The sequence below is a fragment of the Durio zibethinus genome, chromosome 18 (genome assembly GCF_047325235.1).
Source record: "Durio zibethinus cultivar Kanyao isolate XHJ-2024 chromosome 18, ASM4732523v1, whole genome shotgun sequence".
Classification (NCBI taxonomy): domain Eukaryota; kingdom Viridiplantae; phylum Streptophyta; class Magnoliopsida; order Malvales; family Malvaceae; genus Durio; species Durio zibethinus.
The window spans coordinates 6,448,181-6,473,856 of NC_143179.1; the positions used below are offsets into that span (position 1 = coordinate 6,448,181).

The 25,676-nt window shown below is 31.3% G+C and overlaps 2 protein-coding genes, 1 long non-coding RNA gene and 1 pseudogene across 16 annotated transcripts; all 4 read right to left on the reverse strand.

The window, feature by feature from the left end:
• Positions 1 to 6,106: 6,106 nt before the first annotated feature.
• Positions 6,107 to 7,277, reverse strand: LOC149513642 (uncharacterized). Its single transcript, XR_016329496.1, has 2 exons — positions 6,579 to 7,277; positions 6,107 to 6,491 (listed from the first exon to the last, which is right to left on the reverse strand). It is a non-coding gene; the product is annotated as an uncharacterized LOC149513642 (long non-coding RNA).
• An 810-nt stretch (positions 7,278 to 8,087) lies between these two features.
• Positions 8,088 to 11,725, reverse strand: LOC111300332 (serine/threonine protein phosphatase 2A 57 kDa regulatory subunit B' kappa isoform-like). Of its 12 annotated transcripts, none has more exons than XM_089747108.1 (4): positions 11,463 to 11,725; positions 10,854 to 10,959; positions 9,015 to 10,211; positions 8,088 to 8,657 (listed from the first exon to the last, which is right to left on the reverse strand). In XM_089747108.1, the coding sequence occupies exons 3-4, from the start codon at positions 10,173 to 10,175 to the stop codon at positions 8,301 to 8,303; spliced, it is 1,518 nt and encodes a 505-aa protein (XP_089603234.1). In that variant the 5' UTR covers positions 10,176 to 10,211; positions 10,854 to 10,959; positions 11,463 to 11,725; the 3' UTR covers positions 8,088 to 8,300. The 12 variants fall into 12 exon arrangements, with proteins under 12 accessions (XP_089603234.1, XP_022751702.2, XP_089603233.1 ...); XM_022895967.2 differs by having other exon boundaries at positions 10,854 to 10,951; positions 11,463 to 11,702; XM_089747107.1 differs by having other exon boundaries at positions 9,015 to 10,207; positions 10,854 to 11,083; positions 11,463 to 11,677.
• Positions 11,726 to 13,517: 1,792 nt separating this feature from the next.
• Positions 13,518 to 19,013, reverse strand: LOC111300845 (auxin-responsive protein IAA15-like). 3 transcript variants are annotated; one of them, XR_016329498.1, is made up of 5 exons: positions 18,276 to 19,013; positions 17,639 to 17,760; positions 14,929 to 15,031; positions 14,358 to 14,454; positions 13,518 to 14,235 (listed from the first exon to the last, which is right to left on the reverse strand). XR_016329498.1 is itself a non-coding variant. In XM_089746805.1 (4 exons), exons 1-4 carry the CDS (start codon positions 18,464 to 18,466, stop codon positions 14,415 to 14,417), a joined length of 522 nt encoding a protein of 173 aa, XP_089602931.1. In that variant the 5' UTR covers positions 18,467 to 18,661; the 3' UTR covers positions 13,518 to 14,414. The 3 variants fall into 3 exon arrangements, 1 of the variants encoding a protein (XP_089602931.1); XR_016329497.1 differs by having other exon boundaries at positions 17,573 to 17,760; positions 18,276 to 18,660; XM_089746805.1 differs by having other exon boundaries at positions 13,518 to 14,454; positions 17,573 to 17,760; positions 18,276 to 18,661.
• A 1,727-nt stretch (positions 19,014 to 20,740) lies between these two features.
• LOC149513643 (S-adenosylmethionine decarboxylase proenzyme-like) lies at positions 20,741 to 24,360 on the reverse strand (annotated as a pseudogene).
• Between the last annotated feature and the right edge of the window lie 1,316 nt (positions 24,361 to 25,676).

Consider the following 25,676-nt stretch of genomic DNA (forward strand, 5'->3'; position numbering starts at 1 on the left):
TTATCAAACAAGAAAAAGGTTGGGGGGTGGGGGGATGATTATGACTATTCGTATTGGCATTAAGAAATCACAAGAAATGCCAAGGCAGCTACATAGCATATGAATTATTATATGATTAAATGACATGACTGTTCTGGATCTTTTCTCTTTTAGGATGATGAACTCCTTTAGTACATATAGACACATTTGCACCACATTATAAATTATAGAACAGGTATAATTCAAATATAACTATATATAAAGTTAATTTACGTATGAATTGAAAACATATGCTTAAAACTGAGAGGTAAGATTCACTTTGAGTATTCTCCAAGGGAAGCTAAGTCTCTTATAGCAACATAAAACACCAACATAGAAGTGAACAATCAGCCTCCCAGAAAAGGGAAAACAGGTCAAAATTCATAAAATTCAATAGGTTATATTGATCCATTTTCCAATTTGCATTGTTTTTTTATGATGATGATTGGTGAATTAATTTCCTTTTGGGGTGGACTTTCTTATCATCTCACTTTATTCATCATGCCCGAGACAAAGAATTGGTTAGCATTGGTAACGATATACTGCTGAACAGATATATCAACTTCAACCCACAAAACGACACTTTCAAGGCGCAATAGCCAGGCCATGATTGTCCCCCAAGCTCATCCAGTTAATATTATCTTCTGCCACGCCTGCGAAATTAAATTTTTTTTTTATCACATTTTGCACCTTTTTGTCCAAGGATGCTAGTCGCATTCCATAGTTGCTAAAATGTTGTCAGTAATTAATTGCACACCGGAGAAATACCCACAAAAAGTGTGTTAACCACTAAAAAGTGGTTCTTGTCACTGCTTTAATTGGTGGTACAATGGGAATATGCGGGTCAATATTCCTTCTGCAGTAGAGATGGGAAGCTTCTATTTGCACCTAAACAATTGCTTTCTACACTTTAATTTTTTTATTATAAAAATATTTTTAAATAAAATTAATTAATTTTTGATAAATTACTTTTCAATTTTACATTCATTTCTACTCATTTTCTTCTTCTTCCTCTTCTCTTCTTTTTTTTTTTTTCTCTTTTTCTTCGGTTTTTCTCTTTCTTTTTATAAACCTATATCTATCACAAACTCTAAATTATAAAAACCACAATTATTATCAAATATATTGTAAAAATGAATACTCAAGGCAGAAAGAAAACCAATGGGACGAAGAGTATGGGATTTGGGGTTTACAAGCTTTTGCATTTGCATTTCTAGAAGTTTGTGAAAGCTTTCATATTTGCATTTCACAAGTCTTTGGATTTACATTTTCGAAAATTTATAAAAAATTTTATTTTTAAAAATACAAATCTAAACTTTTTTAAAAGCTTCTTAAAATGCAAAATCTGAAAATTTTCATAAGTTTTCATAAAAGTAAATCCGAAATTAATGATTTCATGTAAAAAACAACTCAATATAAGATTTAAATTTAATCAACATTTTATCAAAAATAAACAAAATCACATGTGACTTATCTTTAAATTGAAGTTTGATGACTTAATTAACTCAAAAATATGTGATTTTCGGGTTCAGATGGAAGTTTTTAATATATTTTTGAGGTTAGGGTAGGATTAGGGTTTAAAGGTCTAGTTAAATAAAAATGGAGAGGAAATGGAGAAATAGGTTGAGAGGGCTATTTAGAAAAAATAAAAAATGTGACTAAGAGTGTAACGAGTAAAAAATATTTTTTAAAATTGTGAATTTGGGATGCAAAAGTGATTGAAAGTAGAGCATAATTTTTTGGGATGTGAACAGAATCTCCCATAAAGACTGGGATCTTTTTAGTATGACTCGCTGAATATTATTGTCACCTTTTTTAAAGTGGATTCGCTTTTCCTACTATTAACATATGAATGAAAATAATTCCAGGTTGCTACATTAATTAATATAAAAATAAGAACATTTCACCTATAATTGTAATATAATTAATTAATTATAATTTAAAATTATATGAAATTATCAAATTTTTATATATAATCTATATTTATAAGTGATAAACTTTTACTTTATTCATGACTTGTCAATATTTTTGAAATATTTTATTCATGCACTTGTGTATAAACTGATAGATAGACAGGTGATTAATGAAAATATTTTACTTATAAGTATTACTGTCGATTTTTTATAGAAAAAGAGATATTTTTTCTTTTTATAATAGTCATGCATCTTTTAAAAGTAATTATATGAAACAAATTAATTAAATTTTGCATTCGGTGAGAAATGAAAAAAAAATATATTAATATAAGAAAAGGAAAGAAAAGCATGTAACTATAGCCTGTAGGACTTTGATGAAAAACATTAGCTTGGACTTCCTATTTTAAGGCATCAAACAACAAAGAAACTCCAGGCAACACTCGCAAGTTTCGAAGCAGCAACACAAAGCAAACAAACTGCATCAACCAACAGAGGATAAAAGAAAAAACAAATTTTGAATCGAAACTTGGAATAGTTAATTAAAAGTACTGTGCAAATGTTTATACATTAAACGATTGTACTACTAACCAAGCATAAAGACAGCCCTTTTCCTCGTGGCGCCTTCGGACATGGTGATGGTATGACATAACTTGATAGCTTGTAGGAGGTACATATGTCACGGACCTAAATAAGAATTTTAAATCTCATATCGAATATAATAAGAGGGTTACTGGAGTATAAAAGGATTTACAATACTTCTTTCTTTTGAGGTACTTTTTGTAAAATAAAATCGTAAGATCAAGAGGGTCAGAACGAATAATACCTCACAAATGTGTGAACTGTGACAGGAAGACTGATCCGAGACACCAGAAGAGTGAATGCCCGAGTTTCGAAGCCGCGCGGGTTCGAAGTTTAAGTCTCGACCTGTGACAAATGGTATCAGAGCCAGCCCTAAATCGTTCCACACCAAGCGCTTCTAGAGAGATAGGTATGGTGGCCAACCTTCATGACGAGAACGTCATGATGTTAGGTGGAAGAAAATGTTACGGACCTAAGAAAGAATCATGAATCTCACATCGAACATAATAAGAGGGTCACTGGGATATAAAAATGTTCATACCACCTCTTTCTTGTGAGATGCCTTTTGTAGGATAAAACAGTGAGGCCAGAGGGGGTCAGAGAGGACAATACCTTACAAGGGTATGAACCGTGACAGGAAGGCTGATCCGAGACATCGGAAGGGTGAATGCCCGGGTTCCGGAGCCGTGCAGGTTCGGAGCTTAAGTCTCAACCCATGACAAGTGATATCAGAGTCAGTCTTAAACCGTTCGATCCACGTCAAGCTCCTCGAGGGAGGTAGGCAGGGTGACCAGCCTCCATGATAAGAGCGTCACGAGGTTAGGTGGAGGAGAATGTCACGGACCTAAGGAAGAGTCCTGAATCCCACATCGAACATAATAAGAGGGTCACTGGGGTATAAAAGGGTTCACATCACTTTTTTCTTGTGAGGCACCTTTTGTAGGATAAAACTGTGAGGTCAATGGGGGCCAGAACGGACAATACCTCACAAAGGTGTGAACCGTGATAGGAAGGCTCCTACAAAATTGCACCTTTTGTAGGACAAAATCGTGAGGCCAATGGGGGTCAAAGCGGACAATACCTCACAAAGGTGTGAATCATGACAGGAAAGCTTCTACAAAATCGTGAGGCCAAGAGGGACCAGAGTGGACAATACCTCACAAAGGTGTGAACTGTGACAGGAAGGCTGATCCATGACACCGGAAGAGTGAATGCCCGGAGGAGAATGTCACGGACCTAAGGAAGAGTCGCGAATCCCACATCGAACATAATAGGAAGGTCACTGGGGTATAAAAGGGTTCACACCTCCTCTTTCTTGTGTGAACTGTGACAGGAAAGCTTCTACAAAACCGTGAGGCCAAGAGGGACTAAAGTGGACAATACCTCACAAGGGTGTGAACTGTGACAGAAAGGCTGATCCATGACACCGGAAGAGTGAATGCCCGGAGAAGAATGTCACGGACCTAAGGAAGAGTCACGAATCTCACATTGAACATAATAAGAGGGTCACTGGGGTATAAAAGGGTTCACACCACCTCTTCCTTGTGAGGCACTTTTTGTAGGATAAAATCGTGAGGCCAATGGGGGTCAGAGCGGACAATACCTCACAAAGGTGTGAACCGTGACAGGAAGGCTCCTACAAAATCCTATCTTTTGTAGGACAAAACCGTGAGGTCAATGGGGGCCAGAGCGGACATTACCTCATAAAAATGTGAACCGTGACAAGAAGGCTCCTACAAAACCGTGAGGCCAAGAAGGATCAGAGCGGACAATACCTCACAAGGGTGTGAACCATGATAGGAAAGTTGATCCATGACACCGAAAGAATGAATGCCCGGATTTCAAAACCGCGTAAATTCGAAGCTTAAGTCTCGATCCGTGACACATACATTATTATCTATCTTAATTGGTGTCTGAAAGTGGTTCAGATTTTAGTGTCTAACGCAAAACTTAAGTACTTAACGATGCAAAAAGATGCACAAGAAGACTCACGAGGAAACTTCAAGGGAAGCTTCTCATCTGAGCAATGCTCTATCTGGTTTATTAATCCCTGCAAAACGATAATTTAGTTTGAATTTGATCATTCCTGGACTGGGACATTGCAGGAAACAGACGGAAATTATATCTATATCTTTCCAATATATTATCAATAATATTTATTACATAATACTGGGATCACATGCATTTCATTCCAACCTTTTCCGTCATCATTGACAAATTTGTCTTGCATGGTTTGAAGCTTAGGTGAGTTAATGGAATTTTCTTTTTTTTTAAAGGTTATGGGACTATTAGTTAGAAAGTGTCGCGGGTTCTGCACCAAAGAGCTTTTAGGGTGCCATGATTATGAAACTAGAAAATGTGCTTACAAGTTACAACATCATGAATTCCTGACCATTTACATGGTTGTTGGAAACCCCAACACCACTGAGATTGCTAACGAGATTTATTACATTTTAAATCACAATCAGATTAATTTAACGAAAGTTAAATTAATTTTTTAATTTTTTCAATAAAATTCAAGTTTTCAACCAAATATACCAAATGTGTGTTTTTTTTTTTTCTTTTTCTTGATAAAGGGGGGTCGAAGTTGAGAAGATTTAGATTACTACAATTCTTTCTTTCCATGTAATTTTCACTTTTATTTTTACTTTAAATTTTTATCACATGTTGTAATTTTTTTAACAAAAAAAATCATATTGAAATTACTTTACCGAAAGATAATTTAATCATAATTAACTTTCAATCTCAAAAATTTATCTTCATTCTTTTAAAAATATATTTAGTTTTTTTTTTTATTTTGATAAAATAGTTAATGATTGATTTATTCATACTTCTTTTTATTTCAATTTTAAATTATCAAAGGAATCGAAAAATTTTCTTATAATTTACTAAAATCTCGTATAATTAATAATTCTATCATTAATTGTAAATCATGTTATTATCAAAAGTATAATGTTGATATAGTAATATTTTTGTTTTATAATTTTATGAGTTCATCATATTTTTATTTGCATATTGTTTGCACACACATATATATTAATAAATATGATAAAATATATCTTAAGAAAAATAAAATAAAGTATATTATATATATTTTTTATTCCTTCAAAATTATATGTCAAGATCTATCATTTGTTGGAAAACTTCGTACCGAATAGCTGGATAATGAATTAAGGTTTCAGGTCTTAGCATAATTCTTGAGATAATAAGTCAATATAACAATATTCTCGCAGTTCTGCTGATCAAATTGCTGGCTTCAAATTCATTTGCATGCCTGTACATATTCTAAACCCATATTTATGTATGGGAATTAATCAGGTCTCATCTCAAGATTGTTGCTTCATATTTGCTTGCTGTAATCCTGAATGTTTAGTTTCTTCGTGACCTGTGAAGTTGGTATAACAGAGTACATATCGACTTCATAAAAATCCTTTGGTTATGGATTTAGAAGACAAAACCATTTAGAAGATGGAAGAGAAGCAGAGTTGTGACTGAAGTCACCACATCTAGATCACGCATTGGAATCAGTTGGTTTAAGGTTTACACATGCAAAAGTGACACAACCTGTCCAACATACAGGAAAACCAAACAAAAACTGTAATCAAACTGACATTATCAGCTTTCTTTTATGATAAACTGTCAGTTAATATATGAATAAACTCCGAATTCTTACATTATCAAGAAGACAAATCGAATAACATTCGGTACTTGAGAAAATCAAACTTAAGGCGTGTGGAAACACGTCTTATCTTAAGTCGACTACTCTTTTACCATCAAAATAAACTAAATTATTGTTGGATTGCTACACTCATATTTATTAATTAGATAACAAAAAGATCAGGTACTGATCTTGTCAGAAACAAGAAACGAGTGATGGAATGGAAAACATTGGCTCAAAGGAGAGGCAGGAAACGCGTCCCATGGTCCAAGATAAACTCTAGAGTCTCGTAGCAGCAGAAACAGCAACAACATGTAAACAAGCTGCATTCCAAAAAAAAGAATAGAAAACAATTAAAAATCTTCATTGCTAAAAAAAATTAGTAGTATTTATTTAATATTTATATATACATAGCGTAAATGACGCCTTTTTCCTGATGGCGGCTCCGAATATGTTGCCAGAGTGACATTGTTTCAGTTCTCTCCAAGAAAATGTGTCTGAAAAATGTACAGAAAGAGAAGCTAAGGAGAAGATTTCTGCATAGAAGAAAGCCTGATATGGTAGGTTTTTATAGAGATTTATCCTGCATATGGACAAGGGGATATGCTTGATTTGCTTTTCGATACTACAATTTTGCTCAAAAAAAAAAAAAAAGAAACCTAGCTCACTTTTGGGTTTCCATATTTCTGTATGATGATTGGTTAATTGGGTAGCTGTGGACTTGTGGTTGGGCTGATATTCTTCTCTTCCATCATAATAATAATTAGTACAAGCGTGCAATCTGTGCATTACAAAGACACATAGTAGTGGCTGATGAGTACCTGAGTGGTGATACCAGCAGTCTGCAGTTGCTAGCGACCACAAATGACAAATTTGTTTATAAACAGCTTCGACCCAACTCAATAATCAGCTTTATTTGTCTATTTTTGAAACAAGGAAGAGCAGACAGCCGAAAGAAAGGAGGATGGGCTTGGGGAGGGAGGGGGGATTACAATTGTTTTTTTAGTCTGGATTTAATAATATTAATAAGAAATAATGATTAAGTTTTTTAAAATACTTATGATTTTTTCACTAACATGAATAATTTTGTGAAGGAATCAATAACTGATGGTCATGTGGCTTTGAAAGAAGGAAAAAATGCCAAACCTAAATATGAAAATTTAAAATGTTAATAATAAAAAGTTTACCAAATTTCAATCTCTACAGTTTCAAATACTATAAAAATGTGAAATTGATGTGAGTCGTTGGAATCCGTGGTTTACATCCATGGTGGTCCACAAATCCTCAGCCCTGAACTGCAAGATAGTTTTTAGCAATGGTGTGGTCCAAATTTTTAGCTCCCACTTCCGCGTTCACATTGGCTTTAAATCCTCTAGAAAAATATTTTGTTCTATTCAGGCTTAAAGAACAAACCGAAAGAACTTCACCCCATTGATTGGGCCCAATGAACAGCCCAAAGTACATGACCCAGCTTTTTGTTGGGCGTGTTGTTCCACTAGCAGTAAATTCAGGCATTTTTGTATGAAGTCTCATCGCTGAAAGATATTTTTGTATGGAAGCATCATCCATAGCTATAATGAAAGTTATTTTCGTATGAAAGCATCGACCATGCCTATAATGTATTAACAAAATATGAACGTATAATAAAACGCTAATAATTTATGATTTACATCATATTTTATAATTTATATTAACATGAAAAATATAAAATACATTTTTTATTTTTTTAAACTTATAATTTTATTAAAATTTTAACTCGTCACTTTTTGTCTTTTTTTCATATCCGTGAATGTTTTAAAATATAAAATACATTTTTTATTTTTTTAAACTTATAATTTTATTAAAATTTTAACTCGTCACTTTTTGTCTTTTTTTCATATCCGTGAATGTTTTAAATTTTCTCGTCTAATACGGACAGATAAAAGAAGCCCATGATAGATAAATATACTTGCAACACAACAACTCAGTGCCTATAAATTTTTTGAGGCAGTAGCATCACTAATCATTTCAGTACAGCAATTTTAGCATCACAAACTAGGCCTAATTCCGGAAGGTCCAACACTGCAATCAGAGCAGCTGATTTACATATATGCATTTTTTTTTTCTTTTTCCCAACAGGGTTACTCGAGTAATTAACAGGCAACAGCGCATGTGGCTGGTTTTAAAGGAGGTATGATGTTATCAGCTGCAGGTTGGAAACGGGCAGCAGTTTCCAGGTGTTCCCATGTTAGTTTCCTCTTCTCAGCTGCCTCACTCAATTGGGAGTTTTCCTCCTCCAACTTACGCTGGCAGGCAAGCACAAGCTCTTCATCCACCTGACACAACATCTTTCTTATGTTTTGTGTCAGGTGAAGCACAGCTTGGTTCCAATGACCCTGGGAATTCCGCTCAAGGGCAGGAAAGACAAGAGGAAATATCACCTGGCGATTATGCGTAATAAGATTAAGGATATGCTCATTGTTCCATAGCAAGTGGGCTCGTTCAGCCACCTGAAAAAGTGGAAAGAAAAAGGTGAAAACAATTTCATATTGCCATTTGGCTGCATGACAGCCATTGCCATTCAATTAATTGGTCTAGTGAATATAGATCGAATATGCAAAGAGAAATACTAACACCAACAAAATGCATCGAATTTCATCAAATTTCTGTTACTAAAATTGAACTACCATACAGTTCAGTATATGGAAATTTCATGTGTCTGTAAACCAATTTGCCTCTTTCCCTTAAAGAGCATATATAGCACTCCAGCAAGGGGTGGAGGTATCATCAATCAGTTAGCATAAGAACACAGCCACATGAACGTTAACATTTTTCTCATATATAGTGATTGGATGAGGAAAATTTACCTGGTAATGGAAGCTGTTTAAGCAGCATGCAATACGCCGAAACACTGGAACCATTATCTTTTGGAACTCAGCCATGCTAGTCATCTCCAAAATCTCTTCTAACTCACTTATATACATCAACTCCTTCTGGCTATTTGTAACTGGCCAGTACTTTAACAGCCCCTTAATCACGCTATTAGCTAACTTTGGATCCTTTTCTATAAACTGTACAACACAGTATGTTAATTGCTGATGATAGAGACCCACTGATTTTGGTTTGTGTAGAGGAATAAGGGCTTTCCACAAAAACATTTTGTGCTCCTCCTTCAATGGTATAGCAAACCCACTAATAATACTTCCAAAAATCTCCAAGAGCTCAGCAATACCATTATGCCTTTCGGTTTCAAAAATGAAACGATAGATGATATTGCTAACAGCTTTTCTCACAAAGGGCCTGTGCACCATGAATTTCCCATAAATCCCATGCAGAATTGTTTTCAAACAGTCTCTTTCCCGGGGATCCTCAGACTCAAAGAGGTCAAGTAATCTCAAAATAAAAGAATGATCTACATACTTTTTAGCCACCTTTGACTCAAGAGAACTATAGCTGATAAACTGAAGAAGTAGATCATATACAAGTTGCAAATTGGGCCAGCCGGGATCAAACATTGGTTCTTCATCTTCTGCTTCACTAGTGCTATTAGAGCGATATTTAGGTGGAAAAACTCTGAACAGGTTAATGGCACACATTTTACTCATTGCAGCAATTGCTGGTTCGTTGAATTTCGCAGACCCCGAAGAAACAAAATCCACAACCTCTATCAATGTTTGACGTTTGAGATCTTGCTCAGCAGTAGTTTTATCTGGATCACTGAAATCAGAAACCTCACAGCACAGGTTCAATTTAGTGATAAACAGGTTCTGCTTCTGTGGATTTGAAACATCCTTGAAAGATAGATTCGGCTCTACAGCCTCCACTCCAGCCATGATGCTAGCAGGAAAAACAGCTGAGGACACCTTTTTAACAACACTTAGTCGACTTGATATACTATTCCCAATATTTGTACATTGAACTCCGTTGCCTGAGTTAGAAGTATGGTTACCAGAATCAATTCCAGCAGAATCTAATGAGTCAGATTTTTGCAACTTCCGTTGAAGTTTGCTTAGAATTTGTTTGAGCATGATGGCAACAAAGCGACTTCCTGCAACTCAAACTGCCTGAATCACATTACAATAGTTACAGACTTACAGTGACTCAATTTGTAAGTGAAATAGGGATGGCATCAATATGCTAGAAAAAAATTAAGAACAAAAAGAATTTTGTGTCATAATAATAATTTACCAAGCAAAGGATTCCCTTGTAACATTTCAACCATATTGATTTAGTAGTCAGCAAGAGAAATCATACTAAGATTCATAACAGGCTATAATTCTGATTGAAAAATATATTCATAGGATCAAAGTGAAATACCAACAAGCATAATATTCAATGCAGCAAATAAAATTGAGGAAAATTCACAATGTCATTAAAAAGAGGCATCTATCCTTAATTCCAGGTATTATCATGCCAAAGACAGCCAGATACTTATATGTTTGGATTTAAAAAAAAAAAAAAAAGCTTAAAATTAAACTATTCCTTCTGGTAAAATTAGATACATTTTTGCTTTTAGGAGTACTAAATTTTAAAAAGTGACTAGTTTTGCAACAACATTTCTTTACAGGTGTAAGCTTTGAAAGTTTCCAATCTATAGGAATCTAAGCTAGAGTATGTAATAATTATCAGATACTAGGATTTAGCTTTTATCCACAGAAACTGATGACAAAAATGAAAACATGAAGAAAATTCAGTAAAGCAATTACCCCAAATTACAGTGTCACAACAGCCACCAGCATCATTCTTCAAAGACAGCAAATAAATCAAGCTAAAGCTCTCACTTTGATGCCATACAACTTGAAAACTAAGTTCCTTAGAAAGAAAGTCATAAACTTTAGAAAGAAACAGGGGCCTCACAGCAGCAATATTGTTGATAAATTGTAAAAGACGATATAGAATTTTGTTTCATAACAGGATAGCCATATGAACTTCTGATCTGGTAAAATAAAGTGAACCAGAGAGTAAATCACCAATGATCTAACACCAACTCACAAGCTTATGACAAATGAATAGAAACCCAGATCTCATTTATCAAAAATTACAACTTTGTAACTGACAAAACTATGAACTAAAACAAGGTAGAAAGTACCAACACAAAATGTCATCATTAAACATAAATTTAGCTAAATATTTTGACCCTCAAGGACCAACAAGTAAACCAATCATGCAGTTAAGCCAAAAATAAAGACATAAAAAGAAAAGAGAAAAAACCTGTATTTGTTGAGCTGTCAAAGATAAGATTAAGTTGGAAGAGAAAGAAAAAGAAAAAAACAAGAAGTTTTTAACAAAGAAAGAAGTGAAAGAGAAAAACTCACAAAATGGTTTAGACTTCAGATAAAGACAGCATTTTGCTTTTTCATTAGTTTCAGAGTCAGGGAAGAAAATGGGTTGGAGTTTGAGTTTGAGTTTGAGTTTGAAAGTGATAAAGATAGAGTAGGTTGCTGGTGTTGGATCTCCATGAAAGATGAACAGTTGGGTTCCTTGATTGAAGAGAATGATAGGTGTGGCATTTTCTGAGAAAATTGCAGGCACTAGTCATCCAACCAACGACATTCATATGGTAAAAAATTTTCCTTTTTCTTTTTAACAAGGGAATTATTATTAGTATAACAATAATTAATGATTAAGTTTGTCATCTCTTTTGAGTACTTGTTTCTATTTTTTTCTCTTTTGAGTACTTGTTTCTATTTTTTTCAATTGATCTCTTGGGTAAAACTTTGGAAACTTTGATCGCCACTCATCATTTAATGGCACCTTTTCAAGTTTTTATTATTTTTTGGAGGGGCTAAGGGAAAGTAATATAGATTTTCTTTAGCTAATGAAAGGAATTTAGTAAGAATTACTTTCAATCATGCAATAATGAGATGCAAAATTGTTTTTATGATATAATTGAACTTACCACCTTTCGATTTTAATGGTTTTTTTTTTTTTTTTTTGTTCTTTTAGGCTGCCGCTGAACACATTAGGCTTTGTTACAATAATAGAGTCGACAGAGTTTTTGCGCTTCAACGACATAATAATTTGCCTTCGCCAGACCATGGAATCCTAGGAAGGTAGATTGTACCTCATCAACTTACATATTTGTCCTCCTACTTTCACAAATAAAACAAACGTATAATAACAATTTATTTTTCTAATGATAGCAATTATTTGAAAAACAATAATAGTTTTTCTTAATTGATCTTTCCTCCCAAATTTCTCATGATAAAAAATTGTCAAACTCTACGTGCTTATCGGTAACATTGTCTAAAGGATTGATAACGAATATATGGATGCTTGAGGGCATGACAAATAATTTTTTTATTATTTGAAGATTACATCAAGGTTCAATATTAAGTCTTTTACATTTTACATTAGTTATTGATGAACTCACTAGACGTATGTAAAATAAAATGTCATAGTTTATGTTATTTGTTAATAATATAATTTTAATTGTTGAAACTTGTGATATCTTTAATACGAAGTTAAAATTATAAAGGAATATATTAGAGTCTCAAAGTTTTAAATTGAATAGATCTAACTGAATAAATGAATGTATGTTTAGTAGTCACAAGAAAGTGAGTACTAATGTGATTAAGTTGAATAGTTATGAGTATCAAAGAATAGTCAATTTTGATATTTGAGATCAATTATTCAAAGTGATATTAAGATAGAAGTAGATGTCAAACATAAAATTCAAATAAGATAGGCAAAATGATGAAATGTTTCGGGTGTTTTGTGTGATCGTAATATGTCTTTGAAGTTAAAAGTAAAATTGTATAGAACAACTGTAATACCTACACTACTATATGAAATTGAGTGTTGAGTTATTAAAAAATAATATGAGAAAAAAATAAACGTAGTAGAGATGATGATACTTAAATGGATGTGTGATAAAACTATAAGAGATAAAATCATAAATGAAAAGATTCAAAAAAATTAGGGGTAGTCCGAATCGAAAAAAAGACTAGAAAGGGTCATTTGTTATGGTTTGGATATGTGAAACATAAGCTTAACTATGCATTGATTAGAAGAATTAAGTTTTTAGATATAAAAAAAAATCAAAACATTTAGAGGTAGATTATGAAAAATATGAATATAAGTAATAAAAACTGATTTGATAGTTAAAAAATTATATGAAAAAATGATTGTTGATAAAAATTAATAGTGCAAAAAAATTCAAACTACAATTTAATTTAATTTTTTTATTTAAGTTTTCATGTAATTGACCTCCGAATATGGGTTATAAGACTTAATGAGATGTTATTGAATATTACTCCAAACCTACAAATAAGATAATAATGATAAACTGAATTTACCCGATTCAAATATTAATTAACTCGAATATATAATGACTCGAAGCTGAACAATGTACAATCATAATAGCAGTAAGTACATCATTATCTGTTGGAGTACAAAAGGAAATGAGGATGTCACCTAGAAAAATGACAGTGTCTATTCCGTAAGCTTTACTCTTCGGAAAAAAAGGAAAAAGAACAAGCCATTGAAGTGGGGCAGTAAGCATTGTCACTATAAAACAAACAAACAAGAGTTTTACTTCAAAGTGATAATAGTGTGTTTGGCCAAAAAAAAAGTGATACTTATGTAAACAGTACAAAAAATTCAACATCTCATTGATCTCTTTATTTTGAACAACTCTTTTGGAAGTGAAGCAAATTAAACAAGTTGGGTTGTCAATTGCTTTGCTATCATTAAATTCCATTTTATAAGAATCTTGAAATTCTTGCTCTCTGTTCATAAAAAACAGATTTATTGTTGGGAATCTAACATAATTACAACTGGGTTTCACCCAAGTTAAAAGAAAGGCAGATGCTAAAGGAATATGAAAAAACTAAAAAGATGTTTCCTCTGAATAAATGCATTCATGCTCCTCGTACATTCAAAGAAACAACATCTGTCTTTCGTTTCTTGGTTTAGTGATTAAATAAGTTTTATGATGATATAGAAGTCTTGATTTCGAGTCATATTATTTTTCCTTTGTAAGGACTATAATATTTCTTTAAAAAAAAAAAAAAGAAACAAAAACTGATTTATCTGATTCTCAACTTGGGCTCCAGCATTTTGGATTAGAAGAAGAAGCCTTTGATACTGCATCAATTAATCAATACAAAGTTTCAATAAAAAGTTTCAGTTACCAAAAGAAAAAAAGAAAAGTATTGTTAATGAAGATGAAGATTACAAAAGTGAGGATTAAATCATGTTTATATTACCTAAGGTTAAGCCTGCAGCCTCTGAGCTTTTCACCAACCGGATACGCTTGCAAGATTCTATGAACATCCTCTTATAATGAAAATTATTAGGAATTTCCTAAATTGAATCATGACAACAACCAACCACCAAAGTTGTACTTAGATGCCATTTTCATGAAATAATTTTGGTCGGACTAAAAAAATTAATGAACCCATTTTTTTTATAATGTATGTCACAATGAATATTTGAATTCTAAATATATTATATATCATCTCTTACAAATAACTGCATGAACTAACAAGTATAATACCCAAATTCGAATCCAATTTAACATATCATATGAGGTCCCCTAGTGCACATGGGAATTATAGAATAGTTAACATCAATTAATTATTAAGCAGCATTAATAAAGATTCGGAGAGTAAGCAAAAATAAGATCAAAATGATAATAAATATGAGGGAATATTTTCAAATTATAATTAAGCTGCAAACAATAAAGAGACAGAAATATCTGAAGTTAAGTGCATGTTGCACCATCAAAGTACAATAAACAAAATAGTAGTAAATATTGTTATTAATATTTAAACTTACTTCCAAGGAACATCTCCAACTAACATCCAGTCACCATCTTTGTCTTCATATGTTGGTACATACTCCATTCCCTTCACCACACTTTCCTCCCTGTTAGAGTTACCTATAAACGATTTCAAACCCACCATTACTTAAAGACCTACTAATATAATTTTTTTCATTAATCTTTAATTATAATTATCATAACATATAGTTTCATAAATCTATAACTAGACTTAACAAATGAATGGAGTCACTATTAATTTTTTTTATCTAGGTGTGATTGATCACCTAAGGAATTTATCTTTTTAAGAATCTCCTAAGCTTGACTAAGAGTCCATAAAAGAATAAGTTTGGATCTACTAACTAGAACAGGATTTGAAAATTCGATTACATATGGAGCAATTATAGCACCCCCACATGCCTATCCAAAGGACGGTACCATATTATTTTGAATTTATTATATGATCTTAAGTCTAATGGTTTTAATATTTAATGTTAAATATTAAAAATAATTTATAAGATTCTTCATCAATTTGATAAAACTCTTAAAAAATATTTTCTCACTTCAAGAGTATTCAAGCATCTCATTTGATATCTTAAAGATGCTTCGTTGTAAAAAAAAATGTTTATTTATTTTTTATTATCATTACCATTTTTTTGTTGAAAATAAATCTAATTATTCCACCGTTTGGGTCAAATTAGAAATTTTTTTTTTGAATTTCTAAAATTTTCACTATTTAGGCCTATTTAGAAAATTTTTTTTCTTGAAAAGAAAATAATATAACAATTATTTTTATTAAAATTTTATCTAAATTATTTCACAATTTGAGTCAAATTTAGAGAAAAATTTTCACCTAGAGATTTATTAAAAATTTACCATTTGAAATTTCTAAAAATCTCATCCTTGGATAATTATCATATATTTTCAACCAAAATTTTTTGTTTGGAAAAAGAATACAATTACTTTTATTGAAACTTTCATCTAAATTATTCTACTATTTGAGACAAATTTAGAAAAAAAATTTCACCTAAAAAATTCTTAAAAATTTACCATTTGAAATTTCTAAAAATCTCATCCTTCAATAATTTGTATTTAATTCCAAAATTTTTATATTTTATATTTTTTTTGTTTGAAGATAAATATTAATTATTGGTATTGAAACTTTTTCTAAATTATTTCACCATTTGAGACAAATTTAGACAAAAATTTTCACCTATGAATTTTATAAAAATTTATCATTTGAAATTTCTATAAATTTCATCATTGGATAATTAATATTTATTCCCAAAATATTTATTTTTATTATTTTATTTTTTATAAAATTAAATCATGCAAAAATACTCATAAAATAACAAAACACATAATTAAAAAATAATTAAAAAATAATTAAAAAAATTAAAAATTAAAAATTAAAAATTAAAAATACCAAAAAAACAAAAATGGCTCGGCTTGTGGTTGTGAACGGCTTGGCTTGAGATAGAAACCACGGCTCAAAACGTGGCTCGAGGACAATCGGCTTTGCTCGTTTGACTCAGTAGCAGAGTCTACGAAACGGGTTGAAGCGGGTCAGTGCGATGGGTCGGGTCGCCCGAATGGAAAACGCACGGATCCTGGGGTCTTATTAACTCTGAAACGACGTCGTTTTGCAGGGATATAAAAGGCTGAAACCCGATCTTCCTTCAGATTTTTCTTCTTTTCTCTCTCTTTTCTCCCATTTTCTCCCCCCTCTCTCTAGAACAAAAACTCAGAATCCGGTTGAATTTTCACTAAATTCTAAAAAATCACATCGAAATCTGAAAAAACACGTCAAAAAATCTAAGTTTCGTTGAAAAAGTCATCGAAAATTTGATCGGATTCTAGAAATTTTTTAGAAAATTTTCAAAAAAAAAAACCAAAAAATTTGAAAAAAATTCATAAACTGCTTCCACGATCGCTACTAACACCTTTGAGTTTTTTTTGCTTCTGTTTTCTTCTTTCTTTTTTTTCTATGTTCTTCCTGCATGTTTCAATATCTATTTATAGGGATTGATCAAAAGAGTTTCTAATCAATCTCAATTACATCTTAGATTGAAATTTAAACTTTGAATCCAATCTCAACTCTATCAACCCCAAATTCAAGTCCAAATCTACTCTCATCACTTTTTTTTTATTGTTTTTAATTAATCTAATCATTATCTCCTAATTAATCAAGAAAAGATAAAATCAATCAAAAAATAATAGTAATATAAATAATAGTAAATAATAAAAATAAATAATAAACGAAAAAAAACAAATAAAAATAATATAAATAAATAAATAAATAAAATGAACCCATCTTACCTATTTGGATCAGATTCAATTGATCCGAACCTAAATCAAATTGGGTGTCTATAATAATTAGACAAATGCTAAAGATTAATGTATCAAAGAAACTTGTTTAGTTAGTGTTTTTGAAAATGAATTTTGTAAATAAATATTATTTTTATATAAAAAAAACCATAATACGAGAATAAAAAAATCATAGAAATTTAAATTTCTGTTAATTTTTTTTAATTAGCACTTTTAACTAGATTAATGCATTGATTGGTTGTAGGCATTTAAAATTATTATATTTCTATAAATTGCTGCATTTAATGCAAAGATATTTTGAAAATATTTTTACGTTAATGGACGAATACTCACGGATGGTGAAGCAGGTAAACAAATTCTGTAATAAATCTTTCATCAGCTCTTGGTAATTAGAGTAACCTTCTAAGTTTACTTTGCGAAGATATGGTGCTCCATCCACGGCCACTTTCACATACTTACAGCTCTCATTTGTAGCCTTCTTTCTAGATGATCTCACCGGTGGCCAACCAACAACTTGTGTCCTTCAAAGCCATATAATATATTACACAAATCAATCATAAAGATTATATGTTCTTTTTCTTTTTAATGCTTGTGATTTAAGCTTCACAAGTTTAATTCTATCTGTTTTCGAGAAATAAAAAAAAATTAATGTTATATACACATAAAAAATATACATATATATCTAATAATTTATATATTTATATTTATCTATTTTATATCAAATATATATAAAATATAAAAATTACTATATGATAATTTAAATTGATACATCAAATATAAGACATTTTAATTTTGTTAAATTTATATATGATTTTTATTAAAATTTTAAATTTTATTATTTTTATTTTTTTATATTAAATCATCTTATTATCTTTAAAATTAACAAATATATATATATATATACATAATTATTTTTAATTTTTTTCTCTAAAGCTAATATCAATACTAGTCAGTAATATGTCAAAAACTGAAAAGTTGATACCATTTAATATAGCAAATAAAAGCAGTTGAAGAAAAAGGAAGTCGCCAGCCTTACTTGGCAGGAGGTGTTTTTCCGGCACTGGATTTATTAACATGAGTGTCACCACGACCACGTGGTCTGCTGCTACACCTCCCAAGGTTAAAATCAACGGTCTCAACGAACCCCCGTTTTGCAGAGCACTTAACAGCGGAAGACCGTCCCCTCCTAGCAAGTCCTAAAGTCAGCTTCGTGTCCTCAAAACTCATGCTGGTGACGTCACTTTCCGGTGAGCTCAGTGTTTCTTCCAATGACAAACCTCTTTTAGCGGTTGCGTTTTGTATTGAAAAAAAAAAAAAACCTGCATATGACGTGTAAAAAAGCTAAACGTTTGAGGCTTTAAATGCAAAAGGAGGAGCCAAAGGAGCAGGAAGATTGATGGTGCAGCCAGTGAAAAGGAGGAACGTGGAGAAAATGAACAATGGGTTTGGCATTAGTGCATGTAGTTACGTAAGCAGCATAAATTTTGAGCCACCTTGTCGGTTTGTCCTTCGAAATCTTTATTTTTAATCAGAGTTATTTTAAATTTATTTTTTTAGATAAGATTATTTAATTCGAATCATTTTCATGTCATTTTTTATTAAATGAAAAAAATTTTACGTCAATAATAAAAATATGTCAAAAATAAATAAATTAAAACAAAATTTTAAACCCTGATCGCTCAATTATTAAACCTTTCAAGAAGTTGATGTCAAGAACGAACCTTTGGTGTCTCTTTACTAGCTTTTTTCGTGAGATTGAATCAGATGAAAACTCATTACAACCTTCTGTTGCAAGAGAGTTTTTTCAATTTTTGAAAGAAGAAAAGTGCGACTTGTCCAAGTTTGGAGGTTCAAATTACAGTGGTGGTAGGGGCAATAGTGGTCGAGTTTGGGAAAATTGAGTTTTGGGAAGAGAGATGGGTGGCACTCAAAAGAGTATAGTTCTAGTAGGCAAGGCAAATCCAGACTACAGAATGGGGCTTATTGTATACGAGTAAAATAAGTAAGTTTTTTTTCAATTAAAGCTCTCATCGAACCATTTCTGATGATTGAGTCTTTCCTGAGTCAGTGAGAAAGCTCTGCTTTAAGCCTTTCTTCATAGTTCTAGCAAGCCCTTTTTTGACCGGCCATTTTTGCGAGTTAATTATACACCCATTTCTGGGTATTTTCTGTCAGATCTCATTACCTAATCTTATTTTTGGACTCTGGCGAAATACGTTCCAATTGCAGCAGTTTCTGTGTAACCAAGCGAAATATTGGAAGTGTCATCCAGGTGAGTTCAAACCGAATGGGGAATCATCCTCCATAATTGGTACTACTCTTACTTTGACTCTGACTCATTATTATATATATTTTTGGTATATTTGCTTTTATTTCCATTATGCCATTTTAAAAAAATCAATTAATTTGTAAGAATTTCCAATGCATACTCAAGCATATGTTGTTTGAGGCTCGACTTTATTATTAGAATATAGGATTGAAAAAGATCTGCTTTAGGGGATGATTTGACGGGGTAGCCTTTCTTTTTATCAAAAAAGGGTATTATAATTGATGTTATTTTAAATGTTGTTTGTGTGAATGGATCTTTCATTAACCGAAAGCAATGCACAACTTTGAATACAACTTCACATTCATGAAATTATGTACACATGCTAAAAATTGAATGGAAATTTCACTTGATTTGCTTTGTGACTATATGAAAATTTTGTGATTAAGTGGGTTCTACTGGCATTATGTTGGGCAATTTTGAGGTCTGAGGTTGTGAAATTATTCTGACATAATGACAGTATTGTTGCAGGTAGGCAGTTCAAAAGAACTTCAAAGATTTTATGATGGGATTGTTGAGTCAGCTAATGGCTGTCGGTCGAATCGCTATGCAGTTCTTGAGAAGATTGGCAGGTAGACGTTATACTTTATTACTCTCATGTTTAGATCATTGTTTAAAATTTTGCTTATATATGGATAGATTACATTCATGCTACTCATTTTAAATAAAATTTAGTTTCAACATTTTTTTATTGTATTATTGTATCAAATACTTTTTTAATATTTTGTACCCTTATTTGCTCTATAGTTCAACTTCAAATTATAACCTTATCAAAATTTGTAGAGTTTCTTTTAAGTTTGTTTTCTAAATAGAAAACAAGCTTATTCTCAATGAGGGAATTAACACCGTTAAAAAAGATATGAGTTTTAAAGTTTTTTTTTTAATTTTCATTTTTTGTAAAAGATTTTCATTTTTGTTATAGAAAGATATGAGCAACAGTGACAATGAAAAAGAAAAAAAATCAAAATGGTTATGTGTCATAAAATACCTTTATTAAGGTAATAAGATTAAAAATGCTTTTATTAAAGAATAAAGATTCTATTCTATTTTAGTGTAAGAAAAAACTTCATTGCTTTATGCTTGGTAGGTAGGATAGTGTTCCTTCATGGTTAACATTACTGCTGAAGTGATGATATCTGGTTAAAACCTCTCTGTTATACATTATTTTATATCTGTCATATACTATCTCTGTTGAATCTATATGGAATACTATCTCTGTTCACCAACTGCTTCAAATTCAAACTTTTCAGATCATAGCCACAGCTTCAAAGCTTGCATAAGTAAACCCATCTTCTGGTGTAACATGAATGGTAAAAATTGCAACCCTTTCAATTACATTAATTGAATAACCACAAGGATCAAACTCAAAATCACATATCTTAGAATCTGAAAAGATCTTTCTTATGCCAGATTTAATGGTCATCAGAACTGCCAAGCCTGATTGGTCTTTGTAGAAAACTGAAGCCATTTCCCTATCCAAACCAAACAAGCACATCTCTATAGTGTAAATAGGGCCACTGGTGATAACTGATTCTGTAGATTCAAGGTACACATGCCATTTTTGTTTATTGAATCCACCATTATATAAGCATTGCTGCCAGCGCTAAGCTTCCCAAAATAGGTATCAAAGATAGCAATTTTTTTAAAGAAGTTACGATGAGGATAGGGCTGAGCACCCGGGAAAATAAAACTCCCACAAGTATACCTTACAGAATTTATGGCAAAATCAGTTCTACAGATGCTACTCCATCAAGATTAGTTGCAAAGAATATTAGGCAAAGACTAGCAAATGTCATTGGGATTTCTTGTGACTTAGTCAATAGGGATCTATAAATGAGAACTTTGTGAAAGACTATTCAAAATATTTTTTTTCTTTTATATTCATTTATTTGTTGATATTGCAGCTGTTAACTTTGTATTAAAGCTTCCCTGTTCTGTTTTGGGTAATAAAAATATTCAGTTTTTTTTTTAATCTAGCACCTATTTGCAGTTGAATAATAGAAAGTTGATGATTATTTAGGCTAAAAGATTTTAAATATTTTATGTTCTTTACTCTAAAAAATTATGTTGAAACCAATCAAATTACAAAGTAACCAATATTTTCATAATATAATTAAAAGATAAAACTAGTAAATTGAAAACAAAATCATAAAACCTTTATGAAACTATGAAATGAACAAGTTCATGTCTTAAAAATAAAAACAGTATGCATGCTTAATAAAACTACTTGGATATGACATCTACAATCGTTCCCTCCATAATTTTTCTTAGAATTCTTGGTAACCCTGCATATATTTGAAAAAAATATGTATTAAATAATTTTTAACTTGAAAAGAAAAAGAATATTACTCATGAATATCCATTATTTCCCAACATTAGACAAATAAATTCCTTTTATCAATCTATGAAATTGGAATCAAAAATAGAAAGTCTCATATCAAAGATCCATTGTTGAAAATTTTAGCATTGAAAGTGGAAAACAAAGATAATATAGAAAAAATGCAAGTAGAGATACAAGCACAAATAGAAAAAATTGATAATTTATAAATGGGGTGTAAGAAATATAAGGTGTTGGTAGATTCTTTGGAGAAACAAGTTATCAAATTACATCTTCAATAAACTTAAATGAAAAAGAATAAGAAATACCTTATATTTCATATTAAACTGCAGCTGTATTTGAATCATGGCCTGGTTGTTTACAAAGTTTACAACGAATTGTTGTTCGACCTTCATTGATATCCATCTCAGTTCTAATTCGTGTAGATTGTGATCGACCTTTTTTTGAACGTCTAAGATTAGGATCTGGTAATAATTATGGGATATTAGGCTCGGCCAATAATCTTCATGAAGGATTGGATTAAACTGAGGTGCCCAAGTTTGAGAATATTGTTCAATGAAATAATACTTTTCTATATATTACCAACTATCAAGTGCCAACCTTTCACATACAGCCATCACATGTGAATAGGAAAACTTATAAATTTGTCATTTTCCACATGTACATGTTCTTTTATCAAGTTGAATAACTTGTTTGTTATGACCTCGTTGCATTCTCTCACCATAAGATGCAGTTATTACTTCAAACACTTCTTTTTGTATATCAAATGGAACAAGATCATGTGTGTTGGCCTTTGCTAGATAACCTTAAAGTTTAGCTGTAACATGAGGAGTGTACAAGTCTCCTTTTGCCAATGCCTCCAATGCAAAGCCCTGTCTGGTGGTAAAAAAATTAACCAATCGATAAAAGGTTAATTGCACACATGCTGTGATAGGTAAATTTCTAGCCCCTTTTAGCACACTATTGAACACCTTAGATAAATTAGTTGTCATTATTCCGTAACGTCCACCACCATCATGTGCCAATGCCCATTATTGCACTGGTATCTTATCTAACCATTTTTAAGCTTCAAGATTAATTTTTTCTATCTCTTTCATTATGGTATCAAACTTTCGTAACTGATGTGCATTTTTAACTCTATACACAAGTATTTTCAAGTTTTTATTATGAAACTTATCATTAAAATTACTGCATATATGTCGCGAGCAAAATCAATGATAGGTCCATGGTTCTTGCCATCTAGAGCTAGGTTCATTCACTGCTGCACAAATACCACAATGACGATTAGATATCAAACAAATCCCTTTTCGTTGAGTCATTTTCTTTTTAATGCAAGTAAAAAACCATCTCTAACTATCAAAAGATTCTTCTTTAGCAATAGCAAATGCAAGTGGTCAAAGCTGGTTATTAGCATCAATTCCCATTACAATAAGCATTTTACCTTTATATCTTTCATACAAATAAGTAGCATCAATACTTATAATTGGTCTACAATACTTGAACTCTTTAATGAAAGGTGGAAAAACCCAAAAAACATGGTGTAATAGTCCGAATACTCCAACAGTCAAATCACACAACTGCTCAAATTGCCATATAACAATCATTCCATTATACTTTTCAAGTACAATAATAAATTTAGGTAATACCCTATAAGATATGTCCCAATCACCAAAAACATTTGTAATCGCCTTTTGTTTTGCATGCCACATCTTTTTGTATGAAACATCATAAGAAAATTTATCTTTTACCTTGGCATTCGAAGCTACAACTGTAATCGAATGTTCAGCTTTCATTTGACTTTCAATCTCATGTGCTAACAAATTTGAGTTTAGTTGTGGGTGATCATGACTCAACCTTGGGTAGACACATGTATAAGGGCTATCATATTGACTAATCTTAAAAAGTTCATAACTTTTACATTGATACACGCGAAGCCTCCATTTGCATCCACTTTTTCGATGTCTTTTACACCCCAATAACCATATCTTTTTTTTTTGTTTCCATCACTTCATATTTTTTGTGTCTCTTGATGGAGTACAATTGTACAGCTCTTTTCAATTCTGTCTTATCTTGGAAAATTAAACCTTTCCTCAACTCAAAATCAAGATTTCAAGCAAAACTTTGGCTTTATGGTGTCTAATTACTAGTAATAGCATGATCAACTCGATCAATATTGGTGAAGAATGACATGTTTGGCTCATAGAGTGGCACCTCTATAGTGGTACTATCAACTTCTAGGTTGACATCTTCAAAATCTTCTTGCTCTTCATGTTCCTCATTTTCTTTTTCAAGTACTTCATTATTCACATTCATATTCTTGAATATATCGTTAGATTCAGAATAAACTAATTGTTCCACTGCAGTTATATTTGCAATAGTATCTTTGTCATATTGGCTAATACTTTCATAATTTGAGAATCCAAAAATATTATCTATGACTGATACTTGCTTTTTCATGGTAGGTTCACTATTACTTGGCAAAATTGGATGATTAGCATGGTGGGTATTAGCATGATCCAACGAAGTGTCATTATCTTGTGTTGGCAATTAAGCAAATGGAATAAAACTTTTGGATTGACCCTTATATTCGATAGGTCCAATAAAAATTGATTCCACTTCTAAATACAATTCAACATTGCTAATAGAGGGATGAATAGATGGAATTTCCAACATGATATCTACATTGGCATCATCAACAATAGGTAAACGAATATATTTAATCATTGATGATTGCACTATTGCTGGATACCGACAAACCAAATTTAGTTGTGTTCGTTCTCTATCAAATCATGTAATACAATACATCTTGTCCATCAATATGTTGAATTTTGTTTTTGACTTCAGTTTAATTGCTCTTAAAAGAGGACCATCATAACACAAGCCATTTGATTCTTCAATGAAGCTACCATTCCAATAACAAAAAATTAGAAATTTTCTTTCAGACATTACCAACTAGCATTGAAATAATAAAAAATAATTATTAGCTCAATATCATATATAATAAGAATTCAATAATATATAAAATATGCCATCTGAAATTGCTTTGGCTACAAAAGTAAACAATTTAAGTAAAAAAGCCATTCACTTTGCAGAGCTATTTACAACGTAAAAAATTTAAAATCAACTTACTTTTAATTTAAACAATGCAATTGAAATTGTATTGCATATATCTTTAACTAGAGATTCTACCTATAATTAGAAATTGTAAACAAAAATATAAGCTAAAAGTATGATTTTTCATTCATTTATAAAGAAATCCATAAACAAGCAATATTCACATGTTGATTAATAATCGTTGTAAACTTTATGAAATATTAAACTCTAGTCTTAAGCGCTGTATAACCTGATCATGGAGAAAGCTACATAAGCAAATATGTCCTTAGTTATATGGTTTATCTTAGCTCAAGTTCAAATTCTGAGTTCATTAAAATGTATGAAACTCTCACAAAAAAAAAATGAGAATGATGCAATAATGACAAACAAATTTCTTTTTGTCAAGAAAAAAAATCGATAACAAAAAAATTATAAATTAAAATGACTCAATAAATTATGGTCTATACATGTAAAAACAAAACCTACTAGTATGAATTCTATTAATTTTGCTTGTCTAATTAACATGGAGATTATATTACAATTCAACGCCATAACTATAAAGTTTAGGATTCTTACAAAATCGAAAAATATTTTTAGATTAAGAACAATACTGTCAAATATAATTCCATTTGCAAACCTTTATGCTCCAAAATTTTGTAGAAAAAATTGTGTTTAATAAA

Coding starts and splice junctions, on each gene's coding strand:
- LOC111300332 (XM_089747108.1), bottom strand. CDS start 10,175: ATGCTCAAACAAATTCTAAGCAAACTTCAACGGAAGTTGCAAAAATCT. Junction 8,658..9,014: donor TAAACAGCTTCCATTACCAG/GTAAATTTTCCT, acceptor CCACTTTTTCAG/GTGGCTGAACGAGCCCACTT.
- LOC111300845 (XM_089746805.1), bottom strand. CDS start 18,466: ATGAGTTTTGAGGACACGAAGCTGACTTTAGGACTTGCTAGGAGGGGA. Junction 15,032..17,572: donor GTTTACCTGCTTCACCATCC/GTGAGTATTCGT, acceptor AATCGTTTATAG/GTAACTCTAACAGGGAGGAA. Junction 14,455..14,928: donor GTTGGAGATGTTCCTTGGAA/GTAAGTTTAAAT, acceptor GATTCAATTTAG/GAAATTCCTAATAATTTTCA.